At 42.3% G+C, this 24,773-nt stretch overlaps 1 protein-coding gene across 6 annotated transcripts in view; it reads right to left on the reverse strand.

The window, feature by feature from the left end:
* Nucleotides 1–24,773, reverse strand: part of Pgant9 (polypeptide N-acetylgalactosaminyltransferase 9) — a 170,525-nt gene that overhangs the window by 13,292 nt on the left and 132,460 nt on the right. For 5 of the 6 annotated variants that reach the window (XM_087356337.1, XM_087356335.1, XM_087356334.1 and 2 more), the window contains 3 exons: nucleotides 11,315–11,484; nucleotides 4,943–5,107; nucleotides 1,616–1,764 (listed from right to left, as the gene is read on the reverse strand). In XM_087356337.1, the coding sequence (XP_087212463.1) occupies nucleotides 1,616–1,764; nucleotides 4,943–5,107; nucleotides 11,315–11,484 (484 nt within the window). The remainder of the gene's footprint in view (nucleotides 1–1,615; nucleotides 1,765–4,942; nucleotides 5,108–11,314; nucleotides 11,485–24,773) is intronic. The other variant, XM_022069421.2, reaches the window with a different exon arrangement.

Raw genomic sequence — 24,773 nt, forward strand, 5'->3', positions numbered from 1 at the left:
AGGTTTAGTAAATTTATCACGGTCACAGACCTTTAATCTGCCATCAGAGTTAATCAAACTTGCAGTTTTCTGTATCATTACAGAAAATACCAGGCCCCATATCATTATCCCCTATGAGGGGTGCACTTTTATCCAACCCCTCATGTCACCATTTCAAATGCCAGTAGAAAAGCAGGAAAACTCTATTAAAAGTGCATTAAAAGTTACATGGACTTTGGGCAATGAATCGCCATGGTAACCATTATACCGCATACCTGCAAGTTCCAGTTGAATCCTCCAACAGCGGTTAAGTCTACCATATATTCGAAAGTCGCATCGCTTATGGTGTCAATGTCTGGACACGCTATAGTCGTGCTATTTCTCGCAATGCGATCCAACAATGGTGGAAGCCATCCTGTGATGACAGCCACAAGAACTCAAGATGGGAGACAATTCAGTGATGACACCCTGACAGTGAGCACCAGTTCAGACACTCAAAAATAAAAGTCACAAAACCCTTCCATTTGGAGGAAACATCGCCTGAACATCAGTGAGAAATGAGTCAGGACATTCCTTTACCCTTTATCCTGGCCACAACACGAATAAGACAAGAATTTAACAAAGTTTCACACCAAGTTACAGAGGTGCAGATTATTACGCACTGTTAGTGAAGCATGTGATAAATGGTGGAGCCCAAATAGATGTCCTTTAACACAGAATAAAATTATGTTTTGCATCTTACAGAAGATGGCCTTTTTGATAATAAAAGTCACAATTAATTGTCTTACATAAATTTAAAACAGTTCTAAGAGAGCAGGTAAATAAATAAATGTTACGACAGCAACAAGAAACCGAGTGATGAAATACTAACTAACCAGTTTTCTAATGACAAATACTAAATGGGCACGATCCTGAGCCAGCGCAATCGACCTGCCAACTCGCAATCAACAAATTTCCCCCAAAATTGATTTTAATATTAACCTGTCATGTCTTCATCCATATTCGAAATGAAAATAAATTGTGGTCACGTCAGTGGTTGACAGCACTTCGGACAAACACACTGCCTCAGTTTTCATTGTGATTTCACATTGGAGATGGAGGTAATTTTTTTCTCTAAAACACTGCTAACCACGAAAATCCAGAACACCACAACAGACATGTTAATCACCGCGAGGAACACATTTTAAATTAATGCCTTCTTCCCATCAGAATATGTTCGCTATCATCATCTCCTCCTTCTTAATCTTGTACTGCTCCTCCTCCTCCTCTGTTTTTAATTTCCTCTTCGACTTTATTTTTCAAGGAATGTGACAGTGCGCATCCTGTGCTTCAGAATGTGTTATCCTATTCTTGGTCCTTCTTTCTCATTTTGGCTACGTTTGATGCATTCAGACTTGCTTTGAAGTTATTAACTGGTACTCATCTTAAACCAAACTTTATTAGCATAGCAGATCATTAATTATTGATTTTAAGCAGCAAACGAATGAATTTCACTATTTGTATATCATATACAGGCGGCTGCAATGTCGGGATCTTGAAGCTTTCGGGAAAAATTTACAGAGAAAGGGCCTTAGTATAATGACCACCAAAGAAGTAAACCAATTAACAATACAAATAGAGCACCAAATTTGGGTACCTGCAGGTTCCAGTCGAACCCGCCCACATTCACACCTCCTGAGTCTCTCCAGTGGTACTCCAGGGACGTGTCATCAATAACGTCTATCACGGGACACACGACTGTAGTTGGATCACGTGCTATGCGATCAAGCAAGGGCTCAAGCCACCCTGGAATACAACACACACACACACCGCCAGCATTTTGCTTAGTGTCGTCACTGCAGGGTCAGTCCCGAGTCAGATTACGGACACAGTCAAAAGTTTTGCTACAAAAAGGGTACATATTTTATGTTTTCAGTAACATAAGCATACTAATGTTGCTCTTATGGGTTGTAACACTGTGGAGTTGTAGGTAAAGACAAATGTTTGCTATTACACCAACAAATTCACACCAGATCAAATAAACAAGGCAACAAATACAAACATAAACAATGTAGTTAAACAAGGAAACACAGAGTGCAAAAACACAAAATAGAGCATCGTACAGATTTACGTTTGAATAATCCCAAGCAGCGGGACACAGCATTTGTAAAATTAATGTCAAACTATTTATAGGGCAGTGGTACGGGTTTTCATAATTAAAACATTTTCCAATTTCTGTTTATGTCGCCATACGAGACTGCGCGACACTCGATTATTAACGGGCCTATCGCTTTAATTGTGTAAGTCCTTATTTTGATTCAGTCACTTCATCAGAAATTGAGAATAATGAATGTAGTTGATTCAAGTTTTAAAAGTATTAAATAAATAAAGGTATTATTAATTCGCAAGATGAATGTTACATAAATGAACACCGTCAGGTATTGAGTAGTGGAAGAAGGACTTGGGTGGAACTTCCATAAGTCTGTCATCAGATACGACATTCTTCAGTCTCGCAAAAAAATCTGCGTGGCAGGTGAAAGATGGTTAATCTTCCCATCTCTCTGTACCTGGGAACACATCAAGTGCAGTGTTCAACGAGCCACTATAACTGACAAAACAATTAAACTTTTCGGGAGTGACATATTGACAGGCATAAAGCAAAATTTCAAATTCTAGGCGCTGTCGCCTGTCAGATTAAATATGAAAACCAGTACTTCTGCCATTTTGTTGAATTCTGTGAAACAAAAATCATTAGCAAGATTAAATAATGAGAAAATGACATGCCCACTGCTCCTATAATTACAGTGAGTATATTTGTAATTTACGTTTCAATTATCACAAAATTGAGACAAAACTGACGGAAGGCATACAATATTTTGCTGACGATTAAGAAGTTACACTGTATATCTTATAGAAGTTGGCAGATGTCTCACAATTCCCATTAAAACAAAATTTAAATGTGACAAGAAATTATTTTGCTTTTTTTTTTATGCTGTGATGAGTTGAACACTCGTCCAGCGACCCAGCTCCTTAAAGCCCAGTTGTGACTAGGGTACTTCCTGTTGTAACAATCGTTAATTCTGCATTTTGTGCGTGTTTTAAAAATATTTTACAATGAACAGCGATTATTTCCTTAAACAGCATTAACCAGTTTACCTTTGTAACGGTTAAATGTTGTGTTTTCTTCGCGGTACGGACTGAATTCTTAAATGTTATTAAGACGAACTTCGGTTTCGAAGGGTTAACCAACTGGCCTTTGTAATGGTGAAGTGCTGTGTTTTCTTCGAGGTACGGACTGAAATCTTAAATATTATTTAGACGAGCTTCGGGTTCAAAGGGTTAACCAACTGGCCTTTGTAATGGTGAAGTGTTGTGTTTTCTTTGCGGTACGGACTGAAATCTTAAATATTATTTAGACGAGCTTCGGGTTCAAAGGGTTAACCAACTGGCCTTTGTAATGGTGAAGTGCTGTGTTTTCTTCGCGGTACGGACTGAAATCTTAAATGTTATTAAGACGAACTTCGGTTTCAAGGGGTTACAGTCTGTGAATGCGTTTTAAAAACGTGAGAGGGTCTCAACACGCAGTAAAGACAGGCTTTCAGATTAAAGAGAGGATGTGGGGGGGGGGGGGGGGGAGAAAGCTCGAGAAAGAAAGAGAAACATCAAACACAGCAAGAAAGGAGGTAATGGCAGAGAGACAGGGAATGAATAAAGAAGGTAAAGTAAATATACAGAGGGAGGAAAGACGTGACGGTAGGCAGTGTCCTTCCGTAACCTATTAGCGGACATTTCGCTTAAGGAAAGTTTAACACGTGCGTGTGAAATTAATTCCGTTCGTGACCTGCAAAATAAGAACTGTTCGGTTCTCGGGGGGTGGAGTCTCCACGATCTGTCAAGCCCCATGAATAGCAATGAATAAAAGCGACCCTGAGAAGGCAGGAGACGCTAGCAGGATAATCAAAAGGGAGTTCACATTCATGTAGGTAGGGGACTACACTTACGACGGAAACCAGTCGTTCTGATGCCAAATTGTATTGCCAATTCGTTTTTACGCGAGGATGAGCGTGTTTTTGTTTTCACAAATAAAATAAAAGACTGTCATTTTACGCTCGCGTCGCTACTATGGAAGAATGGTTATGAACTTCGCTGCATCTCTTTGCCTATTCGAATATAATAAACAATATCTTGTCTACGAAATGGCTGACGCGATTGTAATCAGATATTTAGTGGCTTTTCTAAAATCAGTCCAATTTAATTGTAATTCAGTTTGTGTAATTAGAACTACATAACATTACATGCAGGCGTAAAATACTTTTCTACATACATTAAAATAAACAGACTGAAATAAACAAAGATAAATTGTAACCTCATGTGAGACGCAATCTACGAACGTACAAAATTTCTTATTCGAAGCGACCATTTTTAAAATTCCGGGCCGTCCCGTTTACACACACCGAGTAAGCTCGGCGTCTTTTAGCGTTTTGGCAGGAATTTTCAGACAATTCGCCGCGCCTGCGGAGTTGTGATTCGAGCACACGCATCACAAACGTGGCGGAGAAGTTGCCGAAAGAGCACGGCGTACCGCACATCACCACACGACTCTCTCTTCAGCACGGGACGAATCATGGCACTTCCGACTGTTTCCCACATTTCAGTGCCAATGGGGCGGTTTGTCTGCTGCCAGGAAGTACCATAGTAACAACTGCTTATAATAAGAGCACGGTTTTCAAGATGATCTCAATTAGCCATCAGAGAAGAACCACGTTCCAACAAATACGGTGAAAACCCTCCTCGTATCGTTTCTATAGACATCGTTAATCGATTGAAACCCCAAGTCTCGTTTTCTATACACACGCAACAAGTAGCAACATCGAAAAGACATCTCTTCGCAAATATCGACAACTGAATCGGTAATACAGTGTCCTACACAATCGATCCATCAATGAACTCACAAAAAAAAAGTGTTTTATCGGCTGTGACTCACCAGTGGTGCACTCGCAGTGTGAGTCGAGGTAGGTGAGAACGGGCGCCGTGGCGTGCCTGGCACCCAACAGACGCGCCCTAATGAGCCCCTCGCGTTTCGTGGCTCTGACAATCTTCACCTTGGGGTACATGACCATGTAGTCTTCCAACTGACGCTTCGTATGGGCTGCAAACACAGGAGATAGGTAACAACATTTCGGGTTCTCATGGCAACGAATATGAGACGTTGTGCCGATACTGACCGACGTTTCGGAGGTCCTTGCTGCCTCCATCACCACCCTGATGATGTTGGCAGCAAGGACCTGTGAAACGTCTACCAGACTAAACGGCGCAACAAACCGGAAGACAGCCATATTTATATTATTTATCTGTTCAAGAAGTTCAGAGATTTTAAGAAACTCGAAAATAAGTCGTAGTATTCATAACAGCCCGCATCTGGGCCCTATCATGAGTTAAATCCAGACCATCCCGTCACGCGATACTTCTTTTAACAAAGTTCAACATTATCTTTCCATCTACAACTAGGTATTTCAAATAGTCTCTTTGTTTTACACATCTCAACAGTGTTTCTACATGTCCCGCCCATCCTCTTCTCCACATATGATCTCCCGCGTAAATATGTGTTGAAGAACACGAGTTATGAATCTCCTAATTTTGCAGTTCACTCCAGCCTCCGACAGACAGTTCCTCTCCGTCCTGGGTTCGAATCTGTTATCACTCAGTACTCGTACACCCACACGTGTGCCCTTCCTTCAGGATCTGCCCATAAAAGACTGAAAATGTGACATGGGTGCCAACCGGTAAAATATATTTCCCCCATCACTTACACTCAAAAAAGGAAAGGAATATTAATTTACTGACAATGTACGCGTCTACAAACATTTTACGATAAACTAATAATTAAGGAGAAACTTGGCATCAGTGTCATTCAGTGGAGGTTGTTATGGCAACATGGAGTTGAAGTTTAACCAGCTGTACACACAGAGCATCCATCTCTGCCACCAAAACGGAAATATGGTTTGAAGGGGTCGATTTACCCCACGACGCCATCCTGCCCTGTGATTACGTTTTGAGTTGTAGGAAAGGGGAAACCCCATCTGTGTGATTGAAATGTGTGAAAGAGACAGGAAGCAAAGATGATGAGTGTAAAAAGCATAGCCTTCGAGACATTACACACAGCCAGATTGTTTGGTTGATAAAATTAAATAAATCTAAGACAGAGCCTTCGCGCGAATAATCAGTTGGTCATGAAAGTTCTTGCATAACACCAAGGACCACTGTCAACTACACAAACTCTCAGAATTTTTACCCCACATTTATGATATTTTGGGCTGTTTCATTCTCGTCTTTTAAATTCAATCTTTGCAGGCTTAGTAGTTTCATCCACTTTCCTCGTTTCTTCGAAGTCTTAACTAACTAGATGGCTTATGGAATCCGAACGTTCATCACCGAAAAAACCAAAGCCCTTAAGTCAAACTCACAGACATTTTAACTCAGAAGAGGACGTCACCTGTGACAGACCAGTACTCAAAACGCTGGTAGCTCCTGCGAGTAGTTTTTGAAACTACCTCATTTTCGATAAACAATTCTTCTAATTTTGTACTGGAATCACTAAAAGGATTATTAAGAGGTGGGATAAATGCATTCTCACACACACAAAATTTTCTCAGTTCGAATTTCGGTTCCGAAACTGATAACTATCAGTTCTCACGCTCTTTCTCAGTCACTCTAGCGAATTATGAGGCATTACCTTCGGACAGTCCACCAGAATACTTCCAAATCCCTGACAGCCTTTGTAACATCTGCAGTTGGAAAGAGACAACGAGAATGTCTGGGGGTGCATGTAAAGAATATTATAATCAAGGAGATTATACGGTGTGTAGTGAATTAGACTGGCTCGGAACAGACTGTACTTGACGGCTTGCCTAAACGCCACGACGCAGAGCCACGCGGTATGAATAAGCAGACAACCCAATGGATCGGCAACGTTTCAGACATGTCCCACTATTGCATCAAGGTGAGAAATAGAGCAACAGGGCCGTAACGTGGGCTTGTTGGCTGTTTGCTAAACACTTGGCAAACAATGTCCAGTTCATTTGACTGAAAGTTATACGCAACGGGAACATACAGGACATGTTCGACAAACGGGTGACCTAGACTAGCATAACTGATATCTAAATACACAACGGAAAAAAAAGATTTTAGCGCTACAGTAAATTGCACATAGATAATTACAGAGTGAATGAACGTGCAGTGCAGTACAGTATGTTCATAAAATTTGTACACAGTAGAAAACAATACCTTTTCTTACGCTCACATCTATTTATAAGACGTGTTGCAAGTTACGTCCTCCAACTTGTAAGCACCTCTTAACAAGTCAAATTGTCATGAATCAGTGCCGCAAAACCTTGAAAAAAATACCCATATTGTCAGTATTTGCATGTTGTAAACTTGAAATGACACAACTACTGTAAAGAGACTTTCTGAACAACCTGTACATTTATAACAAGTAACAAATCGCAAATAATGCAGATCTGTAATGCTTAAGGAAATAATAAACTGATTTAGAGCAATTTCGGGTTCTCACCGCGGCGAGTATTAAGATGGCTGTCTTCTGGGATGTTGTGTAGTGTACCCTTGTAGAAATTTACCGACGTTTCAGAGGTACCTTTTACCTCTATCATCGCCCGGACGATGAAAGTGGGGAAGCACTTGCAAAACGTGGGCAAACTTCTACAAAACCACACGACGCAACAACCCCCAAAAGTAGTTTTTTTTTTAAAAAAATTCATTCAATTTTGACACCTGTAACGAATAACAATAACAACCATGATTATTTATGCAAAACAAGAAAAGTGGACACACGTGTCTAATTAGGTATTCAATGAGGGCATGATCGCGGTGAAGCAAGTAGTTAGTTACACGGGGCAAGAGATCGGGACCGACCAAGGAATCTTGGTGTCTTTACCTCGCCACTGGCTTGCCGGTACCGCCACTGGCAGCTCGAATCGAATATGGCCCCTTAGAGGAAAAGTCTAGCTTTGAAGCAACGCCCAACGTTTTCCACCAAGTTTACTCAAATTCACTGACCCATAAAGAAAGAAGCTTGCTCCCACACAACGTTCGAACATACAAAGAAAATTGAAATGAAAAAAAAAACCTCACGGGATAATTTAAAGATACACGATTTGCAGCTGAAATTACAGACCGTAAATTAAACACGTGGTATCCCGTAGGCATACAAAGTTATTGTTATTATTATTATTATTCCCTACCTATGTAATTATGTAAATGTATCAACAACATCCAAATGACACGGTCACACGTAACCTAACCTAAACCACTGAGCTCGCCCTTCAAATCCGGGTTGTTTATCTTTGTCCTGTGATGGCAGAGGCCATGCGATGGTCTGATCCCCCATTCAGGGAGTCCTACGCAACTGAAATCCAGATAATTTCGTGGGAGAGAGCGTGTTCATGCACATCCCAAACGTTGTTTGCTGTTGTTATCGTCAGACGGCGGGCGACCGCTTCCAAGGGGCGGCACCTGTGTCTAATGACTTCATTAGCTCGACCTGCAGTCATGTCTGTCGGATTATCGAGCCGCCCAAATGCCAGCGGCCTCAGAGAAATGTCACGGACAATCGACTGTGACCTTTCAGAGGCAGAGGTCATTAAGCGACAGTTCTAAGAACTAAGCTGAGCACTTATATTAGGGCACAAGGTCTCGAAAACATGTTTGAATCGCGGGGGAATTAAGTTTTGTTGTGGTGGTATTATCCATTCAGGAACTCCTGCCCTTTATCTTAACAAAAATGTATGAAATATTAAGAACAGAGGAGGTCACTATTCAAATCCATCTGTAAATCCTACGAAGAAAACCGAGCATATAGCTTCTTCTTCTTCTTATTATTATTATCCCATCTCTTCACCAATTTATAGGGTATTTACTTCTAAGTACCCGAGACAAACCTTGCCCCTGAGGTACATAATGCAGCAGCTAATTTCGAAATACATTTTGTTTTTAATACGTGAACAATCAATCTAACGAGTCATACGCAGGTGAACTCAAATCAAAGTTGAATTTTCACTTTTACCAAACTCGATGCACTTGTGGGACACCCGTTACACGTGGAACAATTAGTATAAACCGCAAAGGCTGCGCTGACGGCGAGGAATTGTGCTTTGTTGCAACCGATCAACCGTCGCTGAACGCTTTGGAATGTTACACGAAACAGTGGAAGGGGGCGGGGGCGGGGGGCTTAGCAACCGGTGGCACACGCCTCCCACCCCCTTCGGCCTCTTAAAGGGGGTGCACTGCCCTTTCATTAACAAAAAGCGCGTGTTTAACTTGGTCTGTATTCTGTTTATAACCCCACACAGTACCTAATCCATAGTGTTCCTCGAGCAATCGATATTCAACTGCTTAATGAATTCTCTGTTGCTATGGAAACTGAACTTTTATTACCGTGGTCAGAATACTGCACGATTGCGTCCTCGCGTCCCGCTTTGCCGACATATTATCCTAAGAAATTTATCGAGGTTATCCTCAGGTACTCTAGGCCGGCAAAGTACCTCGAAATACGCCACGGAAATGTCCTTAAAAGATTCCTTCCAGTTAATTTCGCAACCTAGAAGTGAAACCGAAGTGTCGCGTTTTCTAGATGCCCACGGTTCAGTAGAGACATGGCTGCCGCAATTGGGACTCGGAGCCAGCAGTAAATTTCGAAGGATCCCCACAGACCGCGCAACCCCGACTAAAAATTTAGTGTCGAAACTCTAAGAATGCGGCTGTTCGTCATTATTCTCCTACTTACTGCTCACAGTTCTGCAGAATCGTATTTAAGATTATGACCATAATAACGATGATAACGTATCTCAAAGGAATTTCTGTACCAAAAAAATCTAAAAAGAAAACACTCAAGAAAAGGTAATAATATACGTATCCCCCCCCCCCTCACTCCCGTCCCAACAGAAGAATTAAATCAGACGTGACATCAAAATCAAGTACACATAGTTCTGTCTTGCACGTAAGCCATCTAAAATAATCTCCACGGAAACATCAAACATGCAGAGCTACATTAAGCTTCAAAGCGTCCTTTTGTATGCACGGTAATGGAGAGTTGGGTTCCGTGAATTAAGAGTGGTTTCCTTGACCAGCTGGACCACTTTCAGCTTTTCATGGGATTCCTCAGATACTTGGTTGATTGGTTAAGAACGCGGTGGCTACTCCGTGTAACAACAAAAGAATGGACAGGAGATGAAGGCGAGGTGGCGCATTCGCCCCACTCTACCCTACACCTGTCTCCTAGCAACGGGTGGTGTGTTGTCAGGATGCGACCACTGGGCCGGAATGTACCGATAGCGTCTGTAAGGATTCACAGAGCAGCATGTCGTGAGTTCAGTGCCGGGAGTACAGGGTGGTTCAAAAATCAATGTCTATACGTCTGTCACTAGCCCTGAGGAGGGGGGGTCGTTTGATAACAGGGTGGTGATCCTCAACAGAAATACTGGTGATAAATCACGAGAAAATTCGTGAACCGAAAAATGGTTGCAAAAGTTTGGTAGGACACCCTGAAGGGAAAATACCACTGGTAAGACCAAGATACTGATGGGCTGATAACAGAATCTTATTAAAAATTAATGGCGTGTGATCTAGATTCATCTGGCTCAAGATAGGCTCCGTGGTGAGCTTTTTGTGAACACTGTAATGAACACGTGGGTTCTCTATGGGGCAGGACATTTCATAACTAACTGAAGACCGTCAGCTTACCAAGACGCACAAGCATACATGAACGAAGGGCTTCGAAGGTAAGGTTAGGTGGCAGAAGTTTTTCCCAGCACTTACAGATAAGATTGCCATCGACACACGTGAACAATTGACGGAATGTTCAAGTCCTGCCTTGTCCTGGTCTGTGCTGGCTGGCAGCGACCGATTTTATGTGTAGCGAACAACAAATTTAGATCGCAGATTAGCGCCATGTGTCAACCGTAATGACCCTTCGCCCCCAGGGACACTATCGTCACTACATATCAGCTCAAGCGAGGTGAAAAACAAATCAAGAACTCACGAGACCTGACCATTAGTTTTGCACGAATTAGTACAGTCATAGTAAAAAAAAAAAAGGAAAACGAACTGGCAAAGATTGGAAAATGCTAAGTTACTATTTGCACAGCGATGGAGTTATTTGGATTATCGACACAACAGCGCCGAATGCAGAATAATATTAAAACGGGTAATGATCAAACGTTTTTTTCTACCGAACTCTAGGCATCTGTGTGAACATATTTATGACAACTTCGGGACATGTCAAGGTCACGACAATATCAGCCGAAAGCCTTTTCGGCGTCAACGAATGTCAGACGAGACTTACGCATGTCGGAGTAATCGTCCACAAGGATGACTTCCTTGAGCAGGTGGGGCGGTGAACGGTCTATCACCGAGTGTACCGTCCTGAGAAGCACCGACCATGCTTCATTGTGAAAACAGATGACGACGGCAGTGGCTGGAAGATTTTCCAGGTACCGGCTCGGCTCCTTGCACCTGAAACATCAAAACACCCGTTTTAGACATTATAGACACCCGAACGGTTCTGGACGACAACTCACTGCAACCCGCTACGTCTCAGCCCCGTGGATACCTTCATCACGCGGCGAGTTCAGTTTCTCCCACGTCGGTCTTCATTTCCATCGTGACGTAGAATTTCAGTCCTTATCGCAATAAATAGCCGGTTTTTACAGCTGACAGGTGGCGGTAAACTTTTACGTCACTGGTCACAAACTCTAAATAAATTCATACCGGAACGACAAGTGATGTTGGTCGACATATCTCGTGCGTAACACGCGAAGATTATATGACATTTTTTTTTTCCAGCCGCGTAGCGTAAAGTGTCAGAAAGGCACTGCATTTGAGAGACTGTCAAATAAAGTAATAGGTATATATCCACTGACGTAGGAAAAAAAAACAACTAAAAATAAATTATTTTCAGAGAATTCCACGCTGTTCCTTGTGACAAAGTGTGAGAACAGAGCACCGTCCTTTGAAGAGAACCAGTCTACAGGTTATTATATTAAAAACTTGGATATACAATTAGACATTCGTTGCCATGGCAACAAGAGAGTAGTTTTCATAGCGTTTTTATTTCTTGATCGTAACTCTTGAACATGCTAGACCTCGCCTCACGCCCAGACACCATTTCACACCGAAATGAATAAGGATAATGAACTTTTTCAGTGCATATGCCCGCACGCATCCACGCAGGCGCGGTTCTATTCACAAAAGAATACATTTAAATCTAATTCTGTGCTATTTTAAAACAATTGGGGGGGAAGGGGCGAAAATAGATTTGACATCATCGGACATTGGTTCATATTTATCACTTTTTAGCTGGTCGAAGGGCGTATTCGAGTAGCGATAGGAAAAATAAACTCGCTTCCGCCCGCTTCAAGGCAAACTTCGACGCTTTTACGAGCTTAGTTTGTTAAGGAGAGACGCTGTGCCATGAAAGCGAGGGGTGCCTGCACCTTGAAATAGGCCACGGCTGTTCATTCCCATTACGCGTACGCGGTAATCCTCAGATATCGTGCAACGTTACTAAACCTCTGCAGGTAACGAAACTTCGTTTAAAGAACCAACCAAAAAAATCTAAAACTTTTTGACGATGGTGAAGAGTCAATTCAATAAAAATTTCCTTGGATATTATCCATCGTCTAGTAAATATAAAACGTAAAAAACGACGTTTCGGAGATAGAGGCCCATCTCCGAAACGTCGTTTTACGTTTTATTACTAGACGATGGATAATATCCAAGTAAATTTTTACTCAACCAAAAAAACTTATTTTTTTTTAAAAAAACATTGGTTACGACGAAGTTCCAACTGAATCCCGTCGATCTCCTTGACGGCTCAGGTCTCCCCCTGGTCGCAGGACAGAGTTCCGCAATGGAAGCCTTAATTTGCATTTACTTTGCTTCGGAGACGCGAACTGCTTGCGAAATTAATAAGTTCCCCCCCCCTCGGTCCCTCTCTGAGCGACGTTAATTGAAGATTCATACCCTGGATCTCTGTACTGAATGATTTTAAGGGGGACAGGGCCCGATGCTTCCTTTCTGTTGTCAGCAGAAGAAAAACCACGACAAATACACAATTCACATTATAACTTTAAAGGCTTCCGATTTGAAATTGTTCATCTTCAACCCCTGTAACCATGGTAACTTGAAGGGACGTATTTCGTACATGTCTAAGACACAGCTCGTTAAACTTTCAGCGTGTAATCAGAACCGACTGTAACAGGTGTGACGTCAGTGAAAACCTGACAGTCGCTCAGTTGGTTAATAACATTACTCTTTTTTTTTTCGTAAATCAAATATTCATCAGAAGACCGCTGAGATAACCTCGAATCCTACAAACATTCATTACCTTGTTTACTCTGGCTCTTACCTTGACCCACATTAGTCTAGTACACATAATACCATGCTCCCATCCACTTCTATATCTTCCAAGCTGTCTCTTTCCTTCGTATTTTCTGACTAAAATAGTAACAGATGTGGATTTTTCCAAAGCGAACCGCGTGTCTCATCCATTCCATTCCTTGATTTCGTCGCACTAATGACATCTGGTGGACAATTCAAACTATGAAGCTGTTAATTATATAATCTTTTCTCCTCTCTTCTCCTTTTGCCCCCCTCTTAGCTTTGGCACGTGGGGGGGGGGGTGACTCGGTCCCCGTGATTTTACCAAACGGGGATATGAACTCCGCGTTTCCATCCACAGCCGCAAAGAACGCCACGCCGATATTATTTACCTCTCCACGCTGTCGCAGGCTCATCTACTAGTCTGGACCTGTAAAACAGCCCGTCTCACGCATCCCCCCCTCCAGTAACGCAATTACACTTGTGTAATTGCTCGTCGCCTTTATTCTGACACACGATATCGACCCGAGGAGCTACAAGCCCCGCGCAAAATTGGAAGAAGTCGCCTGATCAACGCGGAGGTTCCTGACCCCACGACTGCGAAGCCCCACTGAAATATCCCGACCCCTGATTTACACAAATTTCTATTTAAAAATAGTATTAAAATATATTAAAATTGTCCGTCAATCACAATAAAGTAATATAAGATAATTAAATGGTTAAAATATTATCCTTTGTTCCGCATCGAGTACTCGATTTACATATGGAACATTCTCGACATGTTTCGGCTTTCATAGAGCCGTCATCAAGTGTATGTTATAAACTCTTAATTCAATTACTAATTTTTAATTTTCTTATTATTTCTTCGTTTTTCACATTGTATCAACATTTGTTATTTTTTAATTATCTTATATTACTTTATTGTGATTTACGGACAATTTTATTATATTTTAATACTATTTTTAAATAAAATCACAATATGACGCACCTACAATATCTTACAAATTTCTATTACAAAAAAAGGCGCGTTATCAGCACGTCACTACACAGAGCTGGGTTAAAGGACGGTTATGAATTAGAATGGATTCAGAAGGAGTCCTCTGAGGCCTGATTTCAGACAGTGACTCTGAAAACCCACCGTCAGTTGGTAGGAGTTCACACCGACGTTTCAAACACGAAACAGGAGTGCCAACCCCTTCATACTCGCTTCAGTTTCTTAGTCACATCACACAGCAACTGACATACCTACACATCCCGCCATCTTTTAGCAGATGTGCGGAGATTTCGTCATTAATGAGGGCCTCTTTAGGTGATCAGAGTAGCCTCTTGATTTAAAATGTAAACAGATAATCGTTTTCTAATCAGAGTACATTTTTGTAAAAAAAAAAAAATCAAACTGAAATTCACAAAACAACTGAAGCAGATTAAATACAGAAATATTTGCTCTGCCTGCCTACTATGAAAAAAAACCATTTCTCCACCGTGTGACTGCGTCATTTTAATCTTCTAGACAGAATAAGAAACAGCTGACGCATCTGGCAGCCGCTTCTTTGGTGCAGATGTGCCAAGCCCTTGGAGACATAAGTCCTTCTTCCATTAAACTACCGAATATGGGGAAATTGAGTGGGGAGCTTTGAGATTAGCTGCGAACTTGCAGGAAGCTGCTCAGCCAATCAGACGGCAGATTGCTTCTCGGCCTGAACAGTGGCGGAATTCGGACTCGTCTGTTCCGAGGCAACTTCATTCTGACCGCGAACCAGTAAATGAATTAAGTTAGTGAACTTCTCCAGTGTTCCTCGAGGTTCGAACAGAAGGAGAAAAGAAGGAGAGGCAAGAGAGGGGTAGGGAGGGGCAGGAAGTAGCTTGCTCTCGATATCTGAACTTCCCCGCCCTTCTTGGAACCAAATATTTCCCGCTGTGTTTTGTTCTCAAACACTTCCTACTTCAACACTCGAAAGGTTTACTTTCCGGAGTAAACTAAGATTTCGAAGCTGCTGTTGTATACGCCAGATCATTATCGATGACGTCATCATGACAATCTAAAGAATGCAACGATGGTCTCCAATGTCACTACTGTAACAATGTGATGAAAGACGCGAGACAGAATATGTTTCGGGTTTGGGCGTAGGGACAAATACTTGATCGTTCGTAAATTGTAACTAAAGTAAAGATGGCTGTCTTACGGGTTGTTGCGCCGCGTAGTCTGGCAGAAGTTCACCAACCCCTGATTATGGAGGCAGCAGGGACCTGTGGAACGTATTTCAACTTCAATCAGACTTACAGAAGATAACCATCATCGGACTCACCGCCGTGAAAACCTCAGATCCTATACAACGAACCTACATAAAGTGCGATGTCGTTCAACTGCAAAGAACGCCTAACACATGAATGTCTCCGGTATTCTTGGGTACGGCACGAGCTATTCTGGAACACCCTGTAGTCGTGATGCCACCAATTTATGGGCGAGCCTTCACGGCGGTTGCGAGGTAATTTCCAGGGCGTCTCCCCCAACTAATCACCGTAATCAATGCCACCCCCGCGATCCACACGCCCGAAGGCAGCGCAATGTGTCAGACGCATCACAGGTGGCGCGAGGAGAGACACGCAGGAGAACGTACAGAGTGCCCCAAATTATACTTTTCCTTCGGCATATATGATGTTAACTACGTGCTGAAAAATAAACCTTCCGTGCCAGACACACAACATTCTGTGCACCCCTGTTCGACGTGTCCGTCGGAGAGGCGGACGGACATCGGATTCCGCTTCGATGCAGTTTTGCAGTTCATTAGGAGAGTGAAACACTGGGCCGTCTCGCCTCAACGCGTGCCTCTGTAGCACTGCCCTCCGTTATCTAGAGAGGACAGGTAAATGGAACACGAGGGCGGCTGAAATGTGTTCTCGGCGTCCAAACAGCGTCACTCTGTAACAGATCAGCTCCAGCAGCGGACACGGAGAAACGACTGGGAATCAAAGAAACTGACGGAAACTTCAGTAATTAAGCGTCTCTTCTTCATCTTCTTCTCATTCTCTCTCTTCTTCCGTTCCTTTCCCCCCCTCTCCAGTCTCCTTTACCACCCCTCCCCCTTTCCTCATCTCCCCCTTCTGCTCTAGAGAGAGTCCTGGAAATATCAAGACGTACTGTGCATACCTCTTCGTTCGTGGAAGGCGGACAATTTAAATACTTTAACTAAAAGAGTATTTTATAAAGACATTTGTACGTGTAAGACACGAACAGTAATTTAATAAAGTGCAAAAACGTAAGGAAGAAGACGCATTCATCCACTCGGCCATTTCTTTAACTGTGCTTCTAAATATTCTTAGTATTAGCGCGAGACGGCAGTGAGTGGTCGGTCAGCTTCACTCGGTGGGGGGAAGATCCCTCTTTAGGAGCCAACATTCGGTGTGGACGTTGTGGCGAACATGAAAACATCTGCCTGGAGTCAAACACCGGCCATCGGGTAGCGTAGCCGCTGAACGGACTGAGCTGCGTACAAAAGTTTGGCCGAAAATTCTACAAGTATTTCTGGAGATCGAACATGCAAAATTTCAGGGCAGACGCTTCGAAACGACTTTTGGAAAAATTAAGCTTTTCGTTCGTGTCTCATGCAAGCCGTAGCGCCGTGGTAGGGCGGCAACTTCTCCGACCGCACTGTCAGACCTGGCGAGCCTATACATCAGGCGGTACCTGTCACAGCGAACGCAGAAAAAAAGTCTCTCTTGTGGCCTCACTCGCAACAACGGACACCCCTAATCCCATCTCAATTGCAGCTGACGTCTCAAATTAGACTGCACACCAGTCAGCCGAGTGATCCTTGCCCTCGCACCGTCTGCAGTCTCCATGGCAACAAGATTTCGGTCCATTTCAACATTTCTGTACATCGCCGAATCTCTGCAGTGACTTTGGTCGTAATTCGATATCGCAACGTTTCAAGAGGGTACCTCGGGTGGGTGCATTCCCTGGAAGCATCCTAACCCTGTGGGTAGATAAGCCCCTCGGGGAGCAGTCTCGCTCCTCCTGAGACCTGGATGATCTACGCTGAAACTGGTAAAGGGGTGTCCAACCAGGAGAACGCGAGACCAATAAAAGAACAGGAACTCGGTGGACTAATGGTCAGTGTACTCGCCACTGGACCCCCCCCCCACGGTTCGCGGGTTCAAACCCGGCAGAAGTCAATGGATTTTTAAGAGTTATAAAATTCGTAGCACAACTTCTACTGATCTCGATAGTAACGAAACTCTATCAATAGCCTATTGTCAGACGAAGGCCAATGTTCATCCAGTGAACACAAAAAGTTCCGGAATACATGAACCATGATTCTCGTTGTTCTGTCTCTCTATATATCGGTTGTCGTGTTCTGTGCTCATGACAATAGACGGGGGGAAAAAACTAGGCCTACATAGGAGACATGTCCAGGCCAGTGTGGAATCATGGGCTTACAAGACAGAAAAAGGCAAACGAGGTGTAGGAAAACAGGCTTTAAAATGCCTAATTCGTGACCACTGAAAATATATCCACAGCGAATTGAGGATTCCACAAGATATATTCTACTTATTTTTGTGTTATGTTTTAACAACTAAAATGTGCTGATTCAAATCTGGCATGCGTCATTCCGTGTTTTAGGTAGATTTTCGACCAGCCCTGGATAGCCTTTATACCCATCACCATGGAAACGCACATACATTTAAGCAGAGTGTGTGACGCGTTCTTATGAAACGTGTGTGCATGTTAGGCTGGAGATGGGTGAAACATAAAACGGAAGACAGAAGTAAGACAGAAATCAACGAATCGCAGACGCATTTCGTTAATTTGTACGCAATGCAAAGCATTGTTCACGCGACCGACTGACATTTTGTGACGGAACAAAATTTTTAATTTTGTTTTCGAGTTAATTTATTTTAAGATATTGTAGATGCGTCATATTGTGATTTATATAGTATTAAAAATATATTAAAATTAGCCGTCAATCACAATATAATATTATTAAAAGATTAAAATATCATTTTACGTTCCCTATCGAGTACTCGATTTACATGTGGAACATACACGACATGTTTCGGCTATATATAGCCATCATCAGGTGTTATGTATTAAAACTTTTCACTGAATTACTGATTTTTTATTGATTTTTAATGATTTTTAGTCTTCATTTTTCTTATGATGTTCTTGTCCTTTAGTGACCTGTGATACTACAACGAATGAAGAAACAATATAATATAATATTGTTCGCTGTTTCGCAACGCATGGGATTATCGACCTTATTAACATCCTACACGTCATTATAAAATGACATGAAATTAATTTATCAGGCGAGGTTGTCAAAGTGTGTGCCGTGAAACCCCTGGGGGTTCCAGATGTTTCCAAAAGGCTTCGTGATTAGTTATACATTACAAAACTTCTAAATAATTCTTGGACCTGGAAGGATTCTTTGACAGGATACATACGATTCGTATTTCACGACGCTGACCACTGCGTACACGTAGGAAGGCCTCGATTGTCACAACGTGTCACGTGGTTCGCGTCCAGTTTAAAAAGTCAAATAAAACTGCCTGATGGACCAGAATTCAAAATGTGATGCACGCATTGACTGCAGTAAAATTACGATTTCTACTAATTAAATTATAATAAGTTCATATTAACGAATTTATAGCACTTCGTGGCAGTTTTAAACGATTTATGGAGCTGATGGAGAGACAGGCGTGGCTTTGATACGCTAATCGATGTCATAATCGGATAGACACCTCGAATGATGGGATGCTAACCGCAACTTCGCGGCATTCAACGGGCAGTGTGACTGGCAGAGCGACAGTAGATCAGTTTGACGTCACACCACATGAACCAGTGTCGGTGACGGAAAATGAATATTAATAATAATATTAATAATATCCAAGATTCGCTCAACTGAAACCCGGAGGTTCACTGGCGTGTTTACAAGAGGTGCCACTAGACTCTATCCTGAGCCAGGTGATTCCAATCCACAATCTCTCACCGCACATCTTTAATATTATACCTACTCGATGTCTACGTCCCGAATCTTGAGCTTTAGAGATGAAAATTTTGTAAGCTTTTTTTCATTTCCTCCATTCGTATATACGTCACTGCAACCTAATTCTCCTAGATTTAATCCACCTAAAAAAGTCAGGTGAGGAGAAACAAAGTGTTTGACACATACAACGATCTCAGCGACGATAATGGCAATATAATTTTTTCAAAACGTAAATACATTTAAAATTCTATTTGCTGCTTCGATTATGTCTTTCACGAGATTAATCACGCACACACGCGTGTTCTTCGTTTACACGTCAAACTCACGCGACGGCGAACCTTCAATTTCATCACATTCTAAATAGTACTCAGTTCGCCTGCCGAGTTACGTTTAGGCTACACGCACAGATGTAGTGTCGGAGAAGTTGCCGCCCCACCACGGCCTTCAGCACAGACGCTGCCTTTCGCGTGAACACTGCAGAAACAACTGATTCTATCTATGACTTACAAGGATGAAATTTATGTCTATTTGATGACACTATCCTGGAATCCGCATTAAAACCCCGACTGAGGATAACATGGACAAGATTTAAAGCCGAAGTAGATTCCTAGCAGTAAAGCAACTTGCTTGTCCATGAAAGATACCGAGGTGGGGGCTGAAGTAACATGATCCAAACACGAAGTCCATCAGGTCTTCAATGTTATAACAAGTTTTGCAGACATACAGTCCCTTTTACGTGTTTAATTATAAAGAGAAATATGTAGAAACCTGATATCCGTAATTAAAACAATTCTTAGCCTACATGTATAACAAAGTAGGTCACCATGGAAACGATGTACACAACCTGACAGTCCCCAGTCAGTCAGTCAATATTTGTTCGTACGGCTAGATGGTTGTAGTGTCTGAGAAACACGGATCAGGACATGAGCTAAGGCTTAATTTCAATGACGAGGCTCTGGGATTAATCTGCTAATACTCGAGTTCGGGGTGGGATATGAGGACCGCGTAAGGAAACAGAAGATTTTTTTTTAAAAAAAAATAAGCTCGGTGATAAAATTGGAGATCGCAAACCAGAGCAGGGATAAGAGCGAAGAGGGCCAGAGAAATATACAATGTCTCGCAGCTCACAAGCCAACATGAATGTCGTACACACATGAGCGTGTGTGATCAGATAAACGCGTGGACCGGTTCGTTGCAGCCGTTAATTTCTTGTGGACCGACGGTCCAGAAAATGACCACGAGGGTGTCAGTCCGCGATAACCCATTCCAAATTTACATTTAGAAAGGTAGATGTCTCTGAAGTGCCACACGACCGTCACTTCGGATTCGAAATCACAGGTTCTGATCGACCTTAAATTAACAACGAAGTTTTTCAGTACAGTACGTATCAAGTGAAGTGCAACGCGAGGCCACACACAGGGCCGAACCATTTCCACAGCTAATTCGTTGCTTATTTAACGACGCCGTTTAGGTCTCAGACTGTAGGTCCGTGGACAATGAATTATAAGGACATGGAAGGAAGTTGTCGTGGTCTAGTTTAAGGTATCCCGATATTTGACTAGAGGGACTGAGAAAGACCACGAAAACCCTCAATCAGGACAGCCTGTCTCCGAGACGAAATTTGGAAGTAGGACCTCTCGAACAAGGAGCAGGAGTGCCAACCATTCGGTCGCAGACTTTGGTACAAACGGATGAAAACTCTTAAGGAGTGCAATGAGAACGAAGTCCCTTGAAAGAGAAATCGCAATTTCATTCTGTTAGCAGTGCAACAGTGGTCTAAGTACGTCTCAAAAAAAAAATAGAAAACCTCCGTCGAAACAGGTCAGAGGTCAAGGGTCACGACGCCCTCTCACGCACACCGGAATTCCGGGGCAAGTCCGGAAGATAGTTTCCGGGACGACTTCCGTCATCTAACGAAATCAACGAAACGAAACTGAACTAAATTCCAATGCCGCATCATTTCATTGGGCCTTTCTCTTCCCATCATCAAATCTAAAAACTCTTTGTCTCTTCTGTCATAGTCCAATTTTTTGCTCGCAGTATAGCACGGCTTTCCACGGTGGTCTAGCGGTTAGAACGCTGGGCTTGTAATCCTGGGGGTCTAGGGTTCGATTCCCGGCGGTGCCCGAATTTATAACTTGTGTTGGGCAAGGCCGTGGTCTAGGCAACACGGAGTTTTCCTCCGTGGCTTCCCAACAATTACTCCATTCACACACAGAAGAAGGCAATGGCAAACCACTTCTGGATCATCTGCCAAGAACGTATATGAACAGGTCCCAGTCTGAGAAAAGGATGGAAGGATCCTGTTCATATGGACCTGTCGTCAGACAGAACACTAAAGAATAATAAGATGAGGTGGTCTAGCGGTTAGAACGCTGGCCTTGTAATCCTGGGGGTCTCGGGTTCGATTCCCGGCGGTGCCCGAATTTATAACTTGTGTTGGGCAAGGCCGTGGTCTAGGCAACACGGAGTTTTCCTCCGTGGCATCCCAACAATTACTCCATTCACACACAGAAGAAGGCAATGGCAAACCACTTCTGGATCATCTGCCAAGAACGTATATGAACAGGTCCGAGTCCGAGAAAAGGATGGAAGGATCCTGTTCATATGGACCTGTCCTCAAACAAAACACTACAAATAAAAAAATAAAGTACAGCACGGCTCTAATATATTACACCTTACGAAGACAGTCGACAAGGGGCAGTCCTCAAGCTTGCGGGATTGTGCTGAGGAATAATAATTCCCCTCCGCAAAATATTGCAGGAGATGCTCCAGTGACATCTGAGAAGCTAAACGGCAAATTAAAACACAGACTGGTTTATCTTTGGTGTATGGAACGCTGAATAAAACCTTGGGGAGCGGTTTCCATAGCAACGCTTTTATTTTCGTTATTTCCGTGTTCTGTGATATACGCCGTTCTTGCTCCGTCGCAGCACCGTCGTTAATTGTGACGCAGGAAGTCTGTGGCATACACTGAAGTTGGTTTTGCGTTACCTTGCAGATAAGAGGTGTGAGCCGGGAAAGCGATCCATCTTGTTTCAGCCATTAGGCCAGACTGTTTTTGTCACAAAGTCTCTCCTATTAAGACACGCTTACTCAGACAGACTTCACAAACTCCTATCAAATATCACAACTAATAATCTCTTTCATGCTCAGATTCTTAGAATAAATTAATACGTTCTTTGTTTGTGTTTCCATGGTAACTCGACTTATGGATTATGAAAAGTAACAGAACTTCTGGAAGACGGGGACACACGACCTTTCACTTTTAAATAATAAAGATTCGGCAGAGCTGTCTAAAGTAGGTATCTCATTTTTGGCACTGAAGAATTTGCCCCTGTGTCAAAGCATTGTGGAGTTTCAGGCTCTGTCTGCTTTACCCCCTTACAGAAACAAGGGCATAACTGCATAACTGCCTAACTAACCAACCAACCAAGTCCATGACACATGGCTACCTTGAACAGATCACACTTGCCAAATTGTTCAAATAATTTCGTGATTATTGCGCAATTCCCACATAGCAGACTCCAACTCTAAGCTACATCGCACTTTCAGAAGAAAAAAATCTCACGAATATCTACTTCAATATAATCCTCCCAACTAAACCCATGTCATTGAAATTGTGTATTAGTTTGGGATTTCAAATATAAACCTTGCATGAAACTGTTCCTCGCGCTCAGAATAACAAATGTGCATTCCAAATCGATTTAAATTAAAACACTCGGGAGTGTTAAAAGTACCACAAAATATACCAAAACCACGTCACTAAATCGTACGCGATGGTCCGAAAATATTTTCCATTTTGCATTCATCAACATACCTCCCTCCCCCACTTAAATAATTCCTGAGACACTCGGTATGACACACGCACGCACAGTATCGAGTGCTGCATTCTAGCTGCTGGCAGGCGCAGTGGCTGCTTCATTCTGCGTTCAACTGCACATTAGAGACCGACCGGGGGATGGAGCAATTTCCACCCACATCTGTTTCTCTGCTGCTCGAGAAGGCGTATAGCCACTTCAGGAGAGTACATTTTGTCTTCTGTTACATCTAAATTTTTATGGATAATCATGTTTATTGAGAATAAAGTAATGCAACTACTGACAAGTGTTGATCGCTTTTGAGATCATCAACACAAATTAAGACTTGCAGGCAGTATTATTCACGAGACCGTGTTCCTCCCGAGACGACAATAAAGACTTTTCTAGGGATTCAATAAGATCCGATATTCGTGAGTCAGGACATAAAAATGCTGACGATTGTAAAAAGCATCAGTCTTCATGCGAGCTACTGGTGGCCATCATTTGTCATCGCCCCATGTATAGTTTCGGAAAGTGGTGGATTAAAAATTGCCAGTCTCAGTGGCGGATCGATCGGAAACGCGGCGCAGTGCGAATCTCATTGGGCACTGAAGCAGTGTGTCTGTCCGTGGTTCTGATGGATTTTATATACATGAGACCAAGATAAATAAAATGAAACATAAGTTGATATAATTTCGTCATATTGTGAATTAAAATTTAATTATTCGTGTTTTTTTCCGTCTAATCACAATTGTATATAAATAAAATTATACATAAGATATTAAAATATCATTTACATATTTGGTACAACTTTTTACTACATGTTTCGGTTACATTGAACCATCTTCAGGTGTAAAGTTAAAAGTTAAAAATGTAAACATCATCAGAAGTTACACAACAACAGTAATTAAGTTTTAGTTTATAAGATTATAATTTTTAACTTTTAACTTTACACCTGAAGATGGTTCAATGTAACCGAAACATGTAGTAAAAAGATGTACCAAATATATAAATGATATTTTAATATCTTATGTATAAATTTTATTTATATACAATTGTGATTAGACGGAAAAAACACGAATAATAAGATGAAACGCTTGTAGTTTTGAATGAGTGATAAGGAAACTTCGTCGTGCTCGCCACTGGACCCAAGGTTCGCGAGTTCAAACCCGGCCGAGGTCTTCGGATTTTTAAGGGCGATAAAAAATCCGTAGCACAAACTTCCTTCGGAGGGGAAGTAGAGACGGCGGTCCCATGTCGTAGATTTACGGCATGTAAGAGAACCTTACGAGCATGAACGAGATGTTTCGTATGTAAAATTCAGCGGCCATTTCTCAGCCATGTCTCGGGTAGAAACCTTGCGATGGTCTGGTCACTCTTCCAAGAAGTCCCTAAGAAAATTTATAAAAAGAAACAGATCAGAAAGGAGGCCCCTATGTCCAACGTATGAGATAAAAGAGCATAAGAAGAATTATCACCTATACACAAGCAATGCGATTTATGGAGCATCGTTAAATAAACAACACTTCGTTCCTGACACGGCGCAACACTCCACTAGACGGACATGCTTAATCCCCGACACCGTGAGAACCCGATACCTCGCCAAGCTTTTGTTACATTACCCGCGAAAATCCTACGT

The sequence above is a fragment of the Zootermopsis nevadensis genome, unplaced genomic scaffold (genome assembly GCF_977971745.1).
Source record: "Zootermopsis nevadensis isolate Lab colony 2312 unplaced genomic scaffold, Znev_1.0 Znev_ptg000027l, whole genome shotgun sequence".
Lineage (NCBI taxonomy): Eukaryota > Metazoa > Arthropoda > Insecta > Blattodea > Termopsidae > Zootermopsis > Zootermopsis nevadensis.